Source organism: Prunus persica, chromosome G8, assembly GCF_000346465.2.
Source record: "Prunus persica cultivar Lovell chromosome G8, Prunus_persica_NCBIv2, whole genome shotgun sequence".
NCBI lineage: Eukaryota > Viridiplantae > Streptophyta > Magnoliopsida > Rosales > Rosaceae > Prunus > Prunus persica.
The window spans coordinates 15,215,985-15,234,368 of NC_034016.1; the positions used below are offsets into that span (position 1 = coordinate 15,215,985).

Genomic DNA, 18,384 nt, shown 5'->3' on the forward strand with positions numbered 1-18,384 from the left:
CCTTTTCACACAATCATTTTGCTTTCTATACGACATGTTCTTTTTTTGGTCTAATTATATACGACATGTTCAATACAAACTTGTTGCTAAACAAAAGGCCCGACACACGATAACTATTCTATAATTTCTCTCTATTTTGGTAGGACGATCAATAGCATGTGGGAAATTATTCTCAATTTAGAAGTCATCTCATTTGGCTTCCTACGTCTCTAATTACAATGAATGAGATAATTGAGATGGGGATTGTCTAAGCTTGACTTTGTGTAATATGAGATGAGCAACTCCATCATTACATCAACAACAAGAAAATTTATTGCAATGTCACGTGGTGTATAAAATTCAATACTCCAAAACCTTCCCTTTCTTAAAAAGAACCAACGAGGCAATCACAACTTGCATCAACACAAACAACTCTCTCTCTCTCTCTCTCTCTCTCTCTCATGGAACTTAGGGTGTCTTAGAGTCAGCCCATTTTTCTTCCCTACTCCTCTAATTGCAATGGATGAGATAGTTGAGATGGGCATAAGCTTGACTTTGTGTAAGGTGAAGGGTGTAAAGTTGGTAATCCCCTTTTTTTGGGGGTACATTATTACCTTTTTTTGAAGAAACAATAATTCATCACAACTTGCACCAACACAAACAACTCTTCCACCATCCCTAATTTAGAGTCAGCTCATTTTTCTTCCTACTTGAGATAGGCATAGCCGCATAGTCTAAGCTTGACTTTGTGTAGTTGTGCCAAAGGTTATTCCCTTTTTTGGTACAATATTGCATTGCTAAGAAGAAACCATAATTGATTGCCCTTAAGAAAGAGTATATTCATATCCCCATGCCAAAACTAAACTATTACGACTCTAAAGAAAATTATATCACAATGTCACGTAATGTTACTATAAAATTGAATACTTCAAGAAGGCAACGACAACTTGAACCAACACAGACAACTCTTCCACCATATCCCTCTCTCTGTCTCTCATGGGTTCCTCAGATGATGACTGTGCAGAGCAGCCCTTGTCTCCACCAGGCCGTCTCTTCCTCCATCCCCGATGGAACCTAACAATCCACTGCGCCATCGGCTTCAAGAACCCTATAGATATAGACGCCATCAAGTCCCGCCTCAAAAACTCCCTCCTTCTGTCCCACCCCAGATTCTCAAGCCTCGTGGTCCGGGACTCCCACGGCGTCGAGCACTGGCAAAAAGCAACCCACATTGACCTCGACCGCCACATCATCATCCTCCCCAACCCCGTCTCCACCGCATCACAGCCTGTTGACCATGATACCGCTGTCAACGACTACTTGGCTGACCTCTCCATCAGCTCTGGGCTAAGCACTGACAAACCCTTGTGGGAATTGCACCTTCTCATGGCTCACAACTGCTGCGTGTTTCGGCTCCACCATGCTTTGGGAGACGGGGTTTCGCTCATGTCTCTGTTCTTGGCCGATTGTAGGAGAGCTGACGATCAAGAAAAGTTCCCAACTTTGGCTTATGGGAAGAAGAGGGACAAGAAAAGAGTGAATAGTAGTAGTGGAAAGGGTTGGTGGGTTTTGTTGATAGGGTTTTTGAGTATGGTGTGTTCCAACTTGGTGTTTGTGGTGGAGCTTGTGATGAGGAGCTTGTGGGTTTGTGACAGCAAAACAGAGATCAGTGGTGGCGATGGGGTTGAGCTGTGGCCTAGGAAGTTGGCCACTGCTCGGTTTAGGCTTCAGGACATGAAGCTCGTCAAGAAAGCTGTTCCGAATGCGGTAATTTGATTAATTATAATATATAAGTAAATTTGGGTTTTAGTCACAAATTTTTTTTTTATTTTTGAAAAAAATTAAAGCATTTTAAGAAAAGACAGAAAAACCTTTCAACTTTCAAATCAAAAACATGCAAATGTAAAGGATTTATTAGGAAATCTAAAAATAAATAAGGGCAATTTTGTCCATTTTAGCTTCTTATAGAAAATTTCTCTCCTTTGGGTTTTTCCAAAATCTTCTAATTAATATTTTGTTTTTGACTTTGCATGAGAAATGTTTTTATTTTTTTTTTTTCAAAAAGGAGGTTTTAATTATAAGTTTTCTCCCACCGTGCAGACAATCAACGATGTTCTTTTTGGTGTGCTTTCATCAGGACTTTCAAGATACCTGGAACAACGAACACCAAATGGTAATTAAAAGAGCTTTTGATATTTCCCATGCAAATCAAATATTAGGGTGGTACAAGATTCAATTCAATTCGTCCAAACCGATTAATTCAATTCAATTCAATTTAATTCGTTTTGAAGATTTGGAGAATTGAATTGGATCTGTAATTTTCAAAATCGACATGATTGGATCGGATAACGAATTTGCTTATCAGAATCCAACCAAATCCAATCCGATCCAATCTAGTTCGTTTTAGGCTTATTTTGCTATTGTAGGTACTTGTTGTTGAAAAGGTTATGAATATTTTAAGTCATTTAATGGAGTTATGTTTAATATATTATATAATGAAAATAATTTTATTTTTGACCCAAAAAAAAAAAATCTTTAATATTTCATTTATATTTTACATTAATGTCTATTAATATGTTTGATTATATTAAACATAAGGATAAATATTTAATATGTATCATTATTGTCTTTTTCTATTATCAAAATCGATTATCCAATTCAATCCAATCCAATATCAGTTGGATCAGATTGGATTGGATTTAAACATCTAATATGATTGGATCGGATTGAAAAAAATCACAATCCTATTTATATTGGATCATATGCGGATTAACTAAATTGCATTGATTTCGAACCGACGTAATCTCCTATAAAATATAATTCACAATTATGAAGGGGTAGCAATTCAATACTAATTAGTCACAGTCTGACATATATACATAAATATTTTCTCATTTCGTGTAAGTTAATTACCGTAGCATGTCATATTTGTTTTTTTGTGAGGTAACTAAATTTGTAACGGGTTGGAGTAGTGAAAAAATGATCACTCCTAAGATAGCTAAATTAACTAAACCCAATTGTTTTTGTCATCATCAGCTTTGCCTGAGGGGCTTCAAATTACAGGGCTAGCAATGGTAGATCTAAGAGAGCAACTTGGATTGCAGGTTTGTTGTAACTTGCAACCCTATGACTTGTTAATTATTTCTCTCTTTATTTTTCTCATGAAATGATCGAAATTAATTTCAACTCGTGGTGGTTGGATGGAAATGAAACGAAACTGATCAGGAACTATCCGATATGATGAAAAGCAATTCACCAGGACTAAGTTGGGGTAACAAGTTCGGCATGATTCTCCTACCTATTTATTATCATAAAACCAACGGCCCTGATGATGATCCTCTGGTGTATCTGAAGAGAGCTAAGGTGATGATTGATAGGAGGAAACAATCTCTACAGGCTCATTTCTCATACAAAACTATACTTTCTACAATGCCCTACTTGGGAGCAAAGGTGATCAAATTCAGGATTTAAAAAAAAATGCATGCAGGGTTAAGTTCACTTTCCAATTTGAATATTGAATTTTTTTACTTTTTTACTGCATGCAGGTTACTGCCTGGCTTAATTACAAGATCCTTTGCAATACAAGCTTCTCTATCTCAAATATCATTGGCCCAGAAGAGGAAATTACAGCCGCAGGCAACACAGTAACTTATCTGAGAGTGAATTCAACTACCCTTCCACATGTACTGCCCTCAAAACAAGACAATTTTTTCTAGGCATGATCATAAATGTATGTTTTTTCTATGGTTTATAATTTATGGTCTGAATGTTTTTGGTGATTGGTAAATACAGGCGCTCACAATGCACATGGTGAGCTATGCTGGAAGAGTAGACATGCAAATTTTGGTGGCCAAAGATATCATCCCTGACCCGGCATTTCTCGCAAAGTGCTTTGAGGAGGCCTTGCTTGATATGAAGGAAGCAGCCAGCTGCATTGCAACCATGAGTAATTAACCAAGAACCACAAGTAATGGATAATGAGTCACACAATGTGATATTACATTTTTTATTTTACAACCTTCATGCTCTTTTTACTTCTTAATTAACACTCAAATGAACAATTAATAAATCACACGTTCACTTTATTAAGAGGGTGATACATAATTTGGCACATAAATGCAGTCTCTCTACCATCACTCGGTCTAAAGACTCATCCATTTGCTAACTTTGTCCAAGAAAATTGCCCAAAATTTCATCCAAATCTTCTTACTTCTCATATTGCCATTAATGAGACAATGATCAAGATGGGCATGCTTATGTTTTTTTGCGAAAGATGGGCATGCATATAGATTAAGTAAGGGGTGGTGATAATCTAAATTTTAATTCCCTTTTGATACAATAATTTTGCTTTCTATAACGAAAGCAAAAACAACCCAATAACTCCACCATGTATCACCCATAACCCCAATTGGTGGGTTCTTCCTCCAACCCCAAATGGACCAAATAATCCACTGCGCCATGGGCTTCAATAATCCCATTGACATCGCCGCCATTAAATCCCACCTCAAAACCTCTCTCCTTCTCTCCCACCCCAGATTCTCCAGCCTCATGGTCCGCGGCCCCCGAGGCCTCAAGCAATGGCACAGGACCTCCCACGTCGACCTCGATCACCACGTCATCGTCGTCCACAACCCCGTCACGGCGGCATCAAACTTTGAACACGAGGCCGAGGTCAATGCCTACTTGGCCGACCTCTCCACCAGCTCTGGCCTCAGCGCCGACAAAACCCTGTGGGAATTCCACCTTCTCATGGCCCACAACTGAGGGGTCTTCCGCATCCACCACGCTCTGGGAGATGGGGCTTCGCTCATGTCTCTGTTCTCGGCGAGTTTCAGGGGAGCTGAAGAAGAAGAAAAGCTTCCGGCTTTGGGCTCTGCCGGGAAGAAGAGAAACAGAGTGAATGGTGAAAAGGGCTGGTGGGTTTTGTTGATTGGGTTTGTGGGTATGGTTTGGTTCAGCTTGATTTTTGCGGTGGAGTTTGCGTTGAGGAGCTTGTGGGTTTGTGACAGAAAAACAGAGATAAGTGGCGGCGATGGAGTTGAGCTCTGGCCTAGGAAGCTGGCCACCGCTCGGTTTAAGCTTCAGGACATGAAGCTAGTCAAGAAAGCTGTTCCAAATGCGGTAATTGATTTGCTAATTCTTCTGTTTTTCTTGTATATTGGGTTTGGTTGGTTCCTTTTCTGGAGTTGTTCAAATAACAAAGATCCTATTTTATTTTATTTTTTTTCAAATGATTTTTCTTCAGAAAAAAGAAAAGGGTTTTGACTGAAATTTCTATGCCACAATGCTGCAGACCATCAATGATGTTCTTGTGGGGGTGGTTTCAGCAACAGGGACGAATCCAAGATTTCAAAATACACTGGGTTGGATTTTCCTTATAAACAAATTCGACGGTACGAGTGAATTTCATTGATAACAAAAATTATACATCTAATCAGGGGGACATATGAAGTCTTACCTGTTGGAAATTAGGAATGTTATTAAATTGTTATTTAGTTTCCTTTTATTAGTTGATTGTAATTGATTTGGAGTAGTCTCCAACTAACCTAGTTTTCCTAGTTAAGCTTGTAATATCTCTATAAATACTTAGCCTTTTGGCTCTATCAATAACAACTGAGAATTATTCTTCTTAACAAAATCTCTAATTTCACATGGTATCAGAGCACTGATTCTAGGGCGTCTCTTGAAACTTTTTTACAAACCTTATTTTCTTCACAATCCGATGTTTCACAACCCTAGTTGCTAATCTTTGAAATCTTTTGCCAAATTGAGAGTCGTTGGCGCTTTTCATCCCTCACCCATGATGGGTATTCATCTTCTACAGTTGTCTTGTTCACCCTCTCCTCAATGATCAATATTTTATTCCTGCTACCAAAGCCATACCATCCCACAATTCCTACATCTAACTAAACCAACAGTCGCACCCTTCTTTGGCGCTGCAATTTCCTTATGTTTTTCATACAAGTATTGCTCTCTATACAAATCATATTGAGCCATCTCTAGTCATGCTCTCTGTTGCAATCAGATATTGAGCCCATGTTTTGATGTCTACTACGCTTGCCACAACCACAGCATCTTCGGCCTTCATCGAGCCTACCCATCATTTTTTTAAGTCGTCTACGCTTGCGGCAGACACGTCGTCTTCGTTGCGATTTCTTCGTGAGCCTCGTCACTGCTCACTAAGCCGTTTATTTCCTCCGTGAGCCTCGTCAAGGCTCACCGAGCCATCATGTCTTTGGACAACCCACGACATCTCCAACAAACGCAGGAGGCTCTACACTAGCACCACTGCTGTTGACCAGCCATTGTGTTCATTGATTCTTTACCCCTGCCTAGAAATCATCGATCGCTCGTATCCAAGCCATCTATCGTAATCTTCCTGAGAGCACCTTTGCACAACTGCTGGTCCTTTTTCTCTCTGTGTTGCCATCGCTTCTTTGCACCACGACAACCCAACATGAGCGTTCACTTTCTCTCCTTTGTTGATATATCAGTTTCTCTTTGAGGTTTCACATCAGACCCAATTTTTTTTTGTTTTCTTTCTCTACCTAACTTTTTTCTTGGCCAAGTTTGATATTTTCTTTCTGTCTCCACATCACTCAATTCTTCTTCTTCTTTTTCTAGCTAACTTTTTCGATAGGTCATATCCTTTTTTCGGTGGGTCATTTTTCAAACCAAAAATAAAAGTATTTTTTTCACTTTCACGCCATCTTCTTGGCTTTGTTCCTTTTCCTTTTTTAATCTCTCTTTCATCATTATTTTTCATTCTCTCTTCTCTTTTTCCAAATCTCGACCCTCTACAAGCTTCGGATTTGAGGGGCAGATATGGGCGACAGACACATTGTTTCACATCAGCTGCACACAGGTAGCTGCACACCATCATCAATAGCTTCCGCACAATTGCACCAGCAACATCATCAATCAGTTGCACCAGCAACACCATCATTCAGCTGCCCCAGCAGCATCATTATTCAGCCTCAAGAAAAGGCATCATCAACAACATTCAAAATGCATCTAGTACATAAGATATAAACTAATAAAAAAAGACAATAATAAATAAATATGCAACGCAAATACATAATATAACTATTTGAGTTGCACCCTTCTAGGCTTCAAAGAGTTGAAATCACTAATTATTGATTCGTTATCGATACTATTAGCAAATTCTTTTTGAATGTGAAGTATCATACAATCAGCAAGAAACTCATCCTCTATCTTGTTCCGAAGTTATTTTTGATAAGTTTCATAGAAGAAAATGCAAGTTATCACTAAACGAAAGAGTTAACACTAAACGAATCAATCTATCAATCAAGTGGTAGGTGTGTTTTAACCCTGTTTCTTTGAAATTCAGAAGGAGGTTTCTCTCCACAAATTGGAAAAGACGAAGAATGGCTAGAAGGCATGCTACTTGATGATCCTTCATTTATTTTCTTTAACAAATGCAAAATATTCTTCACTTTCTTAGGATTTCGATGATGATATGATATTATAAGTATAACCTATAACATGAATGATGTATGTAAGCATATTTCAAAAATCCCCAAATTCAAAAATCCCTAAATGTTGTTTATAAAAGAAATATAATTATAACTCCCTAATAAGAACTAAGTGAAGAAAATTACCTCAACAAACAAAAAGAGGAGGAATTGACTTGTTAATTTGTTGAATTGGAGCTGGACCAATCGCTGGTAGGGTGCCTCTGGCTTTGTCGGCTCTTTGTGTTTTCACCCTCACGAACTGATGCTTTCTGTCTTTTTTTAAAAATTTTTTTTTTTACTTTTACCACTCAAGTAGGTTTTGACTTTTTGTTGTGAATGCAAGTGGGCTATCCCTTCTATTTAGCTATAGATATTTTTTTTTCGGGCTAAGACTATATCACATTTAAAGTCAAATTTTTTTTGACATGGTTATAGCCCAGACAACCCATTAGCTGCATTCGTCCCTGTATGAACTCTTACCTATATCGAAATCAAAACAAAAACATTTATTTCATTTCCATAATTAATTATAATTATTATTATTCACTAATAATCTACCTAAATTTATTGTATTATTACCTGGACAAAATGCAGATGCCATTCTAGCAATCACCTTTTGAATTATACCCCTTATCATTCTATTTTTGTGCTATGTACTTTTAATTTGGTTTTGAACCCTTCTAATCTTTCAAAATGTGTTAATATACTTTTTCAGTCAAGGTTATTACATTTCTGTTAGTTTCCGTCACATAATTTTATGGACAATACTTAGCTCTTAATATATCATGAGTCATTCCTCCTCAACACATGATGTGGCATCAACATCGACCGCCATCTTCCATCTCCGCGTCACCTCCCCCTCCCCAATTCCCCACTCTCTCCAATCACCCCTCCTCCATCATCACCAACACCCAATCACTCCTCCTCCATCATCATCACTCAAACACTACGTATTGATTTCTCTCCTTTTTAATTTTTAATTTTTAAATTTTAATTTTATTTAGTTAATTTTTGGGGAGTTCTAAAATTTTGGGAATAGTGGAAGAACATGGTACAACTTTGGAGTGAAAAAATTTATCCGGCGTCACTCTCTCTCCTCCATATCTGAGTTGCAGGGAAAGCAATGGAGAGATGGAGAGATGAGAGAAGAGAAAGCACGGGAGGAGAGAGAGAGATAGAGAGAGAGATGGTGAAAGAAAAAAAAAACAAAACAGGTGTGATTTTGTAAGAGACTACATCTTATTTTGAGAAGGAATGACTCGGATAAATGTCAATTCACTCAACATGACTTCCAATTGACTATTCGATTGGGGGTAAAGGTGTAAACTGACAAAAAGCAAGTGAAAATGAGGTGTGAAAAGAAGAATGGATCAAGTCAATTTGAGTGGGTCAAATCATATATTAACGTGAATGAACAGAAATTCACTTAAATTTAACGAAGCAATTAATATAGTTGACAAAAAGGGGAACATTGACATGTTTTGAAAAATGATGAACGTTTAGAACAAGTTAAGAAAGACGAAGTGAAACAAAATCTATAGTTGAGGGAGCATGGGTAAACTTTTCTTTAAACATAGTGCTTGATGAACAAGTAATCTGCTAATTGCTTACTCAACTCCAGAAATAATAATAATTAAGAATCTACCTGCATGCTTACTGAAGAAACTGATTTTCCATTATATTATTCATATTATCATTATACAATATATATAAAGTTTGTAAAGAATAATCTACAGTTACAACAAGTCATTATCACAAATATAAATATGGAGTTATGGCCTAATAACAATGTAACTGACAACTTACTATTTTTTATCATTAGTGGGATTAACTATTGTAACTGAAATACTATTGTAACTCCATAACACTTACTATCGAAAACCTTCAACTTAATTACGCACGTACTTATTAAACCAATGCTGTGGCTATTCTTAAGCCTACATCGTGTACACACTGAAACTCTGTGAACAAAACATACATATTCTTCATCAAGCCCTCTCCACAATGGTGACCGGAAAGCCACCTTTCATTTTTCCGGTGAGGTAGGCCACGAACTCTGGCTGGGCTCCACCCTCCCTCTCCACCGGGACCAACTTAAAACTCTTCAAAACAGCACTCACCACCCTCTTCATCTGCAGAAACGCCATCTCCTTCCCCAAGCAGATCCTGGGCCCCGCCTGAAACACAGGGTAGCTGAACGAGTCCCTCCCGACAAACTTCCACTTGTGGGCCCCATTCTCCTCTCTCTCCTCCAGCCACCTCTCGGGCCTGTACTCTGCCCAGTCCTCCCCCCAAATCTCCTCCATCCGCCCCATCGAGTACACGTTGTAGGTCACCACCATTCCCTTCTTCACCTTCGTCCCGTCCGGCAAAACGTCGTCCTTCATCGCCTTTTTGCTGTTCCCGGGAACCGGCGGGTACAGCCTCATGCTCTCGCACAGCGCCGCGTGAGTGTACACCATCTCCATCACCTCGTCGTAACCCCCTGTGGCCGACTCCAACTCCGTCGTTCTGCTGATCTCCTTTAGAATCTCGTCTTCCACATGTGGGTTCTGCGATAGTAGCCAGAAGAACCATGTGAGAGCTGCCGACGTGGTGTCTCGGCCGGCGAGGGTGAAGCTGATGACGATGTCGGTGACGAACTTTTCATCCGAATGGCCTGAGCCTAAGAACCGGGAGAGGAGATCCACGGACTCTAGAGCCTTCTTCTCGCTCAGCTCTCGCTTCTTTTCCCTGACAATGGTGTTCGCGAACTCGCGAACTTCGGAGACCGCAGCTCGGAGGCGCTTCTCGGAGCCAATTCCGAGAAACCTTTTGAGCTTCCACACTTGGGAAAACGAACTGAACCTGTCGCCGCTGATTTGAACGGCGTCGTCGAAAGCCACTGCGAATTTGGCTTCGGGCAGAGTGGGTAGCAGGTAAGCCGGATCGTATCCAAATGCGATTCTGCAGATGTTATCGAAGGCGAAGCGTTGGAGAATGTCTTGGAAGTCGAGAATTAAATTGTTGGTGGCGGCGGCGGAGAGAATGGGAATGAGGCGGTCGGAGAGCTCGGTGTCCACGACCTGTTCGACGAATTTACGCAGAGACTTGGTGTTGAATTCGTGGCTGGAGACTTGGCGCTGGAACTTCCAGTTGTCGCCGTCGGCGTTGAAGATGCCGTCGCCGAGGAGGTCGGTGAGGGTGGTGCGGAAGGTGTTGCCTTTTTCGTAGATGGGGAAATGGGTCTTGAGGATGTGCTGGACGACAGTGGGGTTGCCCGTGACGACGAAGTGCTTGCCCAGAGAGTGGTGGATGGTGAGGGTGTTTGATGGCGAGCTTCGGAGGAGGTCTGTGAACCATGGGAGCCTGCGTTCATGGTTTTTGTAGAGGGTTATGAAAGAGCCGATTATTGGGTATGATTTGAGGACCTTGGTGTTGTTGCTGGTTTTGGGGTTTGGTTGTGATGAAGCCCTGAAGACGAAGAAGAAAAGTAGGGGAAGGAGGACCAGGGAGGCCAAGGTTAAGAGCTGAAGAAACATGGCTGATATTGGCAGAAAAATGGAAGTCTTTTTTTGGGTGTTCGACGAAATGGCTGACTGAAGTAATGGGTTTGTACTGCTTGGTAGTGCTTCTGGTTTGTGATTTCTTGATGAATAGGTGGCAAGGTGGCAAGGTTTGGTTGCTATTTATAGTGTTACTTTGGTTTGGGTTGATTGGATTGGATTGGAAGTCTTTTCAATTTTTTTATATTTATTTATTTATTTAAAGGGTAGCCCTCTTTTGATGGTTTGGTTGGACTAGACTCAGCTTCATAAAGAGCTTCATTGACTTATGAAATGTTCACAGAATGACAAACAGGTCGATACGTAAGCAAAGTCGGTTTGGTGGCTCGATGTTTTTAGCAGTCAACTATTTATTATATTAAATTTTTAATTGTTGTAAATGCATGAGTTGGTGGATTACCACCATACCTCTTAATATTCCATCGTTGGATTTTATGTAACCTATGCACTAAGTATTTGTAATTAATGCTTGTAATCTATAGGTATATTGTAAATGATGGTATTCAATCTCCTATCTTGTAAGCCTATAAATAAGGTGGTTCTACCAAAGATTTAGAAAAGAATAAACATGATGAAACTTTGTCTTTAGCATATCACTTCTCTCTACATTTTCTCCCTCTAGTTTTATAACACGTTATCAGCACGACATTGCTCTTGGTATGTTTTCTTTCTCTGAATTTTCTTTCTTCTTATATGAGCTAGAGTCATCACATGGTATAGAGTTTCTTTGTACTCACCATCAGACTTCATCATGCTTGTTTAAGAAAAAAATTCTTATTCTTATTACACATGAATATAATGCCATGTTTTTGTTTTTATTTGTTTGTTTATTTAATTTTAAGTATGATCTTAATTATTATGATGAGTTTGAATTATACAAAAGATCAGGGGCCCGAAGTTCCGTGATCCTCATCATATAACTAGATTAGGATATAGAGTCCTTTTGATTGAATCAGAACCTGAAGTTCTTTGATTCCAAATAATTGAGGGGGTGAAGTTCCGCGAATTTAAAGAGCACATAAGGACATAAAACTCCTCGATTTTGTATTAATCAAAATCAGAATTCCATGAGGCCTACATATGTCAAGAACTTGAACCAGAAGTTTCGAGTGCATATACATCGATTTGAGTATGAAGTTCAAAGCACAACTATTAATTCAATTTATTTAGATCTACGTATTCGTACCTGAAGTTTCGAATATATATTGATATGAACCTGAAGTTCATAGTTTTTCATGGATCTTAATACTATATATGAACTTGAAGTTCATTACTTATTTGTGCCTATATGAACCTGAATTGGTTGGAAATCCAATTCTTAAACTTGTAGTTTTATCTACATATTGAATCCACATTAATATTGGATTATCTTGGAATTTCATAATCTTTAATTGATTTATTTTATTCCTTGTTTATACCACTTTACTTATTTTATTATATTTTATTTTATTTTATTTATGTTAGGTTATTAATTAATTTCGTTTTACAATGGTAATGTTTTGTATTACCGCCCCAATATTGATAGCCAGAGGCGTCTATTGGAGAAACTTCCTACTTTCTTTTGTGGGTAGGAAGTTTATGATGTTATGAACCAAAAGTTCTTGAGGCCCCAATACTACATAACTATTATAGTTGAAGATTATGATGTCATGAACTAGAAGTTCATTGACCGAATAACTTTTATGTTGTGACATGACTATCTTGGCAATCCATGTCCCACAATGATGCATAAGATTTTTATAAATTTGTAAGGACATCGTTTAAAGACTCGAATTATTGTCTTGTCCAACAATATCATTACAAAGAACGCTCACAAATAAAAGCTGTCATAAGATCATCTCAGTCAAAAATTGACTTTGAGCCATCTTTCCTGAAATAATTCAAGGGGATATTTGTGAGCCTATACAACATCTAATTATAGATCACTTCACCAGTTTTACTGAATGTGCCTACTAAAATGGTCACATATTTGATAACGACTGTGAGTTTATTTTCCTACATTTTGAGACAATTTTCCCGCCGTTAGGGGGAGAAATGACAATTCCTAAAGAACGTCGTGAAATAGTGTTGAATCAATCCGCTTTGTCTCATCAAGATAATGCATATATAAGTTGTACATATGCTAACATGGATTGATATTCTCGTATCACAATCCATTAACATGGTGACTATATATATAATGCATGCCTGAAGCATGTCAGAAATATAGGTTCTAAAGACTTAACTCCTCAGAAATGGAGATTATTTGAAAAATTCAAGCCCTATAAAAAATAACGCTCTATAGGAGGTTATGATCCACATATTCTAAATAATTCATTGTAAAAGAGATGTTTGTCCCATAAGTGACAACATAAGCCCCTGAAGAGGCATTGGTACCCCAAAGCAATGAGATGATTATAAATTATGCATGTGCATGCACATAAGAATTGTGGGATCACAAATTGATGATACATTTGGTTTATTAGTAGCTACTACAATCATCAAGGGCTATGATTATATTAAATCACGTTTCATGAATGTCGACAAGTTAAGTGATTGGCCAAAAATGGAAATAGGCAATTCCATTTATCACTAAATAAGAAGAGTTGTATATTGAACCTATAACTCAAACACCAAATTACAAATGTTCAGTATGAAGGTTACGAATTGGTGTTTGTGAAGTGAAATAAGATCACTAATATGACATAAGGTTTCCTGGGAGAGACATGTGGTTTTAGTCTCCAATCTCATCGTAAATGCATCCACATTTCTATAAGTGCGGTTGTTACTTTAACGCAAAACTTATAGTATGTGTTAAATGCATATTTATTAAGACTATATGGTACATGGAAATCCTCAAAGCTCATGAAATATTTGAGATATATCGGATGAAGCAACCTCTTGAAAGATATAAAGTACCACAATATTCTTAATTAAGAGTTAACACTAAGAGTTTGAGTATTTTGAATTCAAATTTGATATTGTTGTAACATATTCTAACTACTAAATTAGTTGTTGATACTCCTAAAGATTTCAATCATTTGAAAAGTGAAAAGCAAGTTGAATAGTGTGATAGATGATCATGTATGAAGACAATGTTGCTTGTATTGCTCAAATCAGAGAAGGAGAGATATTAATCAGGGGGAGATATCAATCAGGGGGAGCATCCCAATTCTACTACATTCAAGGCAGATGCGCGTTGTACTCTTTTTCCCTTCGACTAGGTTTTTGTCCCACTGGGTTTTTCCTAGCAAGGTTTTAATGAAGCAATATAAGCTCATCCAACACCATATCAATGATTCAGAAGAAAGTTTCACTCTTTTTTACTTCGCTTTGGTTTTGTCCCACTGGGTTTTCCAAGCAAGGTTTTTAATGAGGAAACAATGTCATTGTATGGTGGACATCCAAGGGGGAGTGTTGTAAATGCATGAGTTGGTGGATGACCACCATACCTCTTAATATTCCACCATTGGATTTTATGTAACCTATGCACTAAGTATTTGTAATTAATGCTTGTAACCTATAGGTATATTGTAAATGATGGTATTCAATCTCCTATCTTGTAAGCCTATAAATAGATGGTTCTACCAAAGATTTAGAAAAGAATAAACATGGTGAAACTTTGTCTTTAGCATATCACTTCTCTCTACATTTCTCCCTCTAGTTTTATAACATTAATGTATTTTTCTTGTGGGATTACTTTTTAGTGGACCATGTGTGCAACTAATTCCACATTGGTGGTCTTTTTTTTTTTCATTTTGGGTTTGTTCGATTTTGGGTCAATTTGGGGGTTTTTTGTTTGATTTGAGTTTAATCGGGCCCAGTCAACTGACCCATTTTGATACCATGTTAAGATTTCAGAGAGACGAATTCTTGGCCCACCACTAGCAATATCGATAATATCTCCAACTTAACCACTTGTTTAACATGTGTAGGGTTTTATACAAAAACCCTCAATGTTGTTAGGAGTGAAACTATTTATTATATGGAACTTTCTATTTTGTTAAGTTTTCAATGTGAGACTCGTGTATTCTTCAACAGTATGGGGAACCAAAAAACCTGTATTGTCTTGGGCCCTTACCTTCCCTTGGTCGCTTGATAATATTATGGATTGGTGACAATAATATGACAATTTGAGTTTCTCTCATTTCTCTTCTTTTTCTGTGATACTCTCACTATATACTATTTTTTTGTGTTTGCTTTAAGAAAGTAGAAGCAACCTTGCTTTGCAAAGTCCCCCTTCATTGTTTGAACTGCTACTGTGAAATAAAATGGGTAAAAGCGTATTCAGATAATAAAAAATGATTCAAACATTAAAAGTTCTTATGGGTTATAAAAGCATTCAGAACACTTCTTAACAAAGACACTTTGATGAAGCACTTGGGTTTTTATGAAAAATTTCAGTGTATTTCTGATAGAAACAGTAAAAATAGTTATGAACATAAACACTTTCTAGCCAAGTATTTACAAATGGGTTGTCACATGATTCTTGTGTTGTATTCATTATTTTTGTATGTTTTTCTTTCCACTACGTAAGCAAAACCGTCACAAAGGCAATGAGGGTCGTTATCATCTGTGACAATGGCACATTACTGTTTCGTTATGGGAGTTTTCTATGGTCAATGTACGGTCACCAATGGATTGGGCAAAGGCCTGTAGCGTTTTGAAACTTGAAAGCTTAGCCAGGAAGTACCCACCAATCCCATTGCACACGTCATGTTCCAAAAGTCAAAGAATACATTATTGCCAAGGTCATCGAGTTATTATATGTAACCACCAAGCAATTTACTTAGCAAAGGAACTACTTACATCGTGTGCTACTCGTCTGATTAGTTATTGTGAGATGAATGTTGTTTATACATGTTATAACTTTTCGTTCCTATGTTGGGTTTGCATACTTTAATTTACTTAGCAAACAAATGGAAGTTAGTCGATAAGAGATACAAGCAGTCCTATGTTGCAAACCCAAATGTGCATGACACTATTTGAGAAAACTTTGGGGTAAACTCTCTAAACTGACTATAAAAGATCTGCTTGAATTTACAATGGAAGTGGCTTGGACAAATAATGGAGCCAACCTCGGAGAAGAAGAAATAGGAACTACATAAAAATGCTAATTTTACAGCCTTATAGAAAAACATGGAACTTAAAACCTGCCAGCTCTCCAATCAAACAAAGTGAAGGGCCAAATAGACCCAACAGTGGAAAAAAAAAGATGCAAAATTGAGCTTCCAAGATGGGAAAGCTATGTCCTATTATAGACCCTTTTTTTTTCTTCTTCCAAGAGTTTTGGCCGGTACCTGTACATGAAATTCATTTTGGTTTTTCATGATTGTAGGTGACTGAAGGAATGCAATTGATTTCTTCATTTTTGCACTCAGATGATCGCTGATTGAAACTCGAAGCATTGGTTTTGATTTCTGCCCTTGTATTTCAAAGAAATCTGAGAAAAAAAATGCATGAATGGTAAAGTAAATGCAGGAAAACATATTTTGAAAAAATGTAGGAAAATTATGCAGAAAGCAAAAGCACATTTAAGTCTTTTGATAACATACTTACCATGTGATGGTGCATCTGAAGTTAGGAAACAGACTGACATCTGAAAGCGGTCCCAAGTTTTCGCAATTCTCGCAGCTGATGAGCTATGTCTTGAACAAACCGTAGGCCTTCATTTCCATTTTGAAGAGAGTAAAGCATGTACTCAAGAAAATCATGATCAGTCTCTAGTGCCTCCAACCTATCATTAAGGTCTGAGATTTCATTTTCCAGAACAACCAACTCGGTTTCTCTATGATCCATGAAATCATTTTGCCCATGGAAATCGGAATCATTTTTTTCTTCATGGCCTAAACTTTCAGAATGAGCTGGCCCCTCTTGAGCAGCAGAGCTTCCGTTAGATACATGTAAATCTTTTTGTCCATGCACAACATTCTCTTCAACCTGACCATTTAATAGAACCCTCTCTTGTCTAGGAGTCTCTTCTTGAATTGGTTCATCATCCATATACTTTCTAGCTTGCCCACCATTAGGCATGTTGGAGGGAACCCCATTACAGGAAATTTCAGAGAGCTTCCTCTCCAAGCTCTTCAAACAATTTGAAATGTATAACTTTTCATCCTCAAACTCTAAAAGCGTAGTTTCAGAAAAAAGACGATCATTACTAGCTTCGGGTACCTCAGTATCCATTGATTACAAGCAACTTCGACATCCTTTTCTATGCCGGGTTCAACAGTACTTGAGTTGCAAGTAACTTCGACATAGCCTCCATCCAGAGATTCAAGAGCAGATTCTACTGCTGTTGTATGAAGCATTGGCTTTGGATTAGATTTGGAAGCATCAGTTACCTGCTTTTCATCAGCGCAACCATTTACCCCAGACATTGTATTATTTGATGATAAATTACTCTCCTGCGCAGAAGAATTTTGTGAAGCCGACTGTTTCAGTTCCCCATCAACTCTATCAGGTTCCTTCAATGTTGGTTCTTTAACAATACCAGACAAATCTGCTTCTTTACCGGTGGCTGCTGACTCAGACACAACATTTACACTAATATGATTTGGCTTTACAAGAGCTGGATCATATATGATAGGATCAGTTTTAGCAGATGCTCCATCTGTTGCCCTTATAGACTTCAAAAGTTTGTCGTTCTTATTGGTGGATGCATGTCCAAAGTCGCTTGTCCCAGTAATATTTATCCATGGCATGCATGAGAGAGAGAGAGAGAGAGAGAGAGAGAGAGAGAGAGAGAGACATAATTTAGACATCTCTGATGATTCCCCAACATGAGAGAGACACAATATTTATCAGTGGAAGGTTGAGCCTACTTTTTTCAACAACATTAGATGATGGAGGGACATCATCTGGTGAAATAAGCTCAGCTAATGCAGAAGGATTGGACGTCCAACTCGCTTGTTGCCACTGCCAGTTAGGCTCATCGAAGCCATTCTCAACAGCAACATTGGCACCCAAGACCTTTACCTCAGAGGCCTTGCTACCATCTGGCTGCACACATGGATCAGAAGGTGAAGGTTTGTGTTTGTAGGAAACATTGCTCTGCTTTGCTGGATTCAAACCTTCCACTGGTGCTTTGAAACACATTGAACTACAAATCCTTCCCTCTTAGGCTCATGAATTCCACTGATGAAACTGCTACCATCGTCGTGATCAGAAAATGGAAACTCAGAGTCAGTATCAGAACTAATCTTCAACTCAGTGTATCCTACATGTGACAAGGGATCCCAGCCAATTTTTCCAGGACAACGGGCAGAGTCAGTATTAGAACAAACCCTCAACTCAGTGTATCCTCCTACATGTGACATGGGATCCCAGCCAACTCTTACAGGACCACGAGCAGTTACTGAGGCAGGAAATTTATTAGAAAGATGATATACAATTTCGTACAT

At 38.2% G+C, this 18,384-nt stretch overlaps 2 protein-coding genes and 2 pseudogenes across 3 annotated transcripts; 2 read left to right on the forward strand and 2 right to left on the reverse strand.

The window, feature by feature from the left end:
- On the forward strand, positions 915-4,083 carry LOC18766723 (O-acyltransferase WSD1). Its single transcript, XM_007199295.2, has 6 exons — positions 915-1,746; positions 2,080-2,152; positions 3,016-3,083; positions 3,205-3,429; positions 3,525-3,662; positions 3,772-4,083. Exons 1-6 carry the CDS (start codon positions 976-978, stop codon positions 3,931-3,933), a joined length of 1,437 nt encoding a protein of 478 aa, XP_007199357.1. The 5' UTR covers positions 915-975; the 3' UTR covers positions 3,934-4,083.
- Positions 4,366-5,617, forward strand: LOC18767029 (annotated as a pseudogene).
- LOC18768701 (cytochrome P450 94A1) lies at positions 9,115-11,356 on the reverse strand. Its single transcript, XM_007200034.2, has one exon. It carries the CDS (start codon positions 10,976-10,978, stop codon positions 9,446-9,448), a length of 1,533 nt encoding a protein of 510 aa, XP_007200096.2. The 5' UTR covers positions 10,979-11,356; the 3' UTR covers positions 9,115-9,445.
- LOC109946253 lies at positions 16,265-18,384 on the reverse strand (annotated as a pseudogene). Its single transcript, XR_002269459.1, has 4 exons — positions 17,809-18,384; positions 17,233-17,690; positions 16,541-17,155; positions 16,265-16,424 (listed from the first exon to the last, which is right to left on the reverse strand). The product of XR_002269459.1 is annotated as an uncharacterized LOC109946253 (transcript).

Excerpts from the sequence above, each read along its gene's own strand:
- LOC18768701 (XM_007200034.2), bottom strand. The coding sequence starts at position 10,978 with ATGTTTCTTCAGCTCTTAACCTTGGCCTCCCTGGTCCTCCTTCCCCTA.
- LOC18766723 (XM_007199295.2), top strand. The coding sequence starts at position 976 with ATGGGTTCCTCAGATGATGACTGTGCAGAGCAGCCCTTGTCTCCACCA. Across the intron at positions 3,084-3,204 it reads GAGAGCAACTTGGATTGCAG|GAACTATCCGATATGATGAA; the intron begins GTTTGTTGTAAC and ends GAAACTGATCAG. Across the intron at positions 3,663-3,771 it reads ATTCAACTACCCTTCCACAT|GCGCTCACAATGCACATGGT; the intron begins GTACTGCCCTCA and ends TGGTAAATACAG.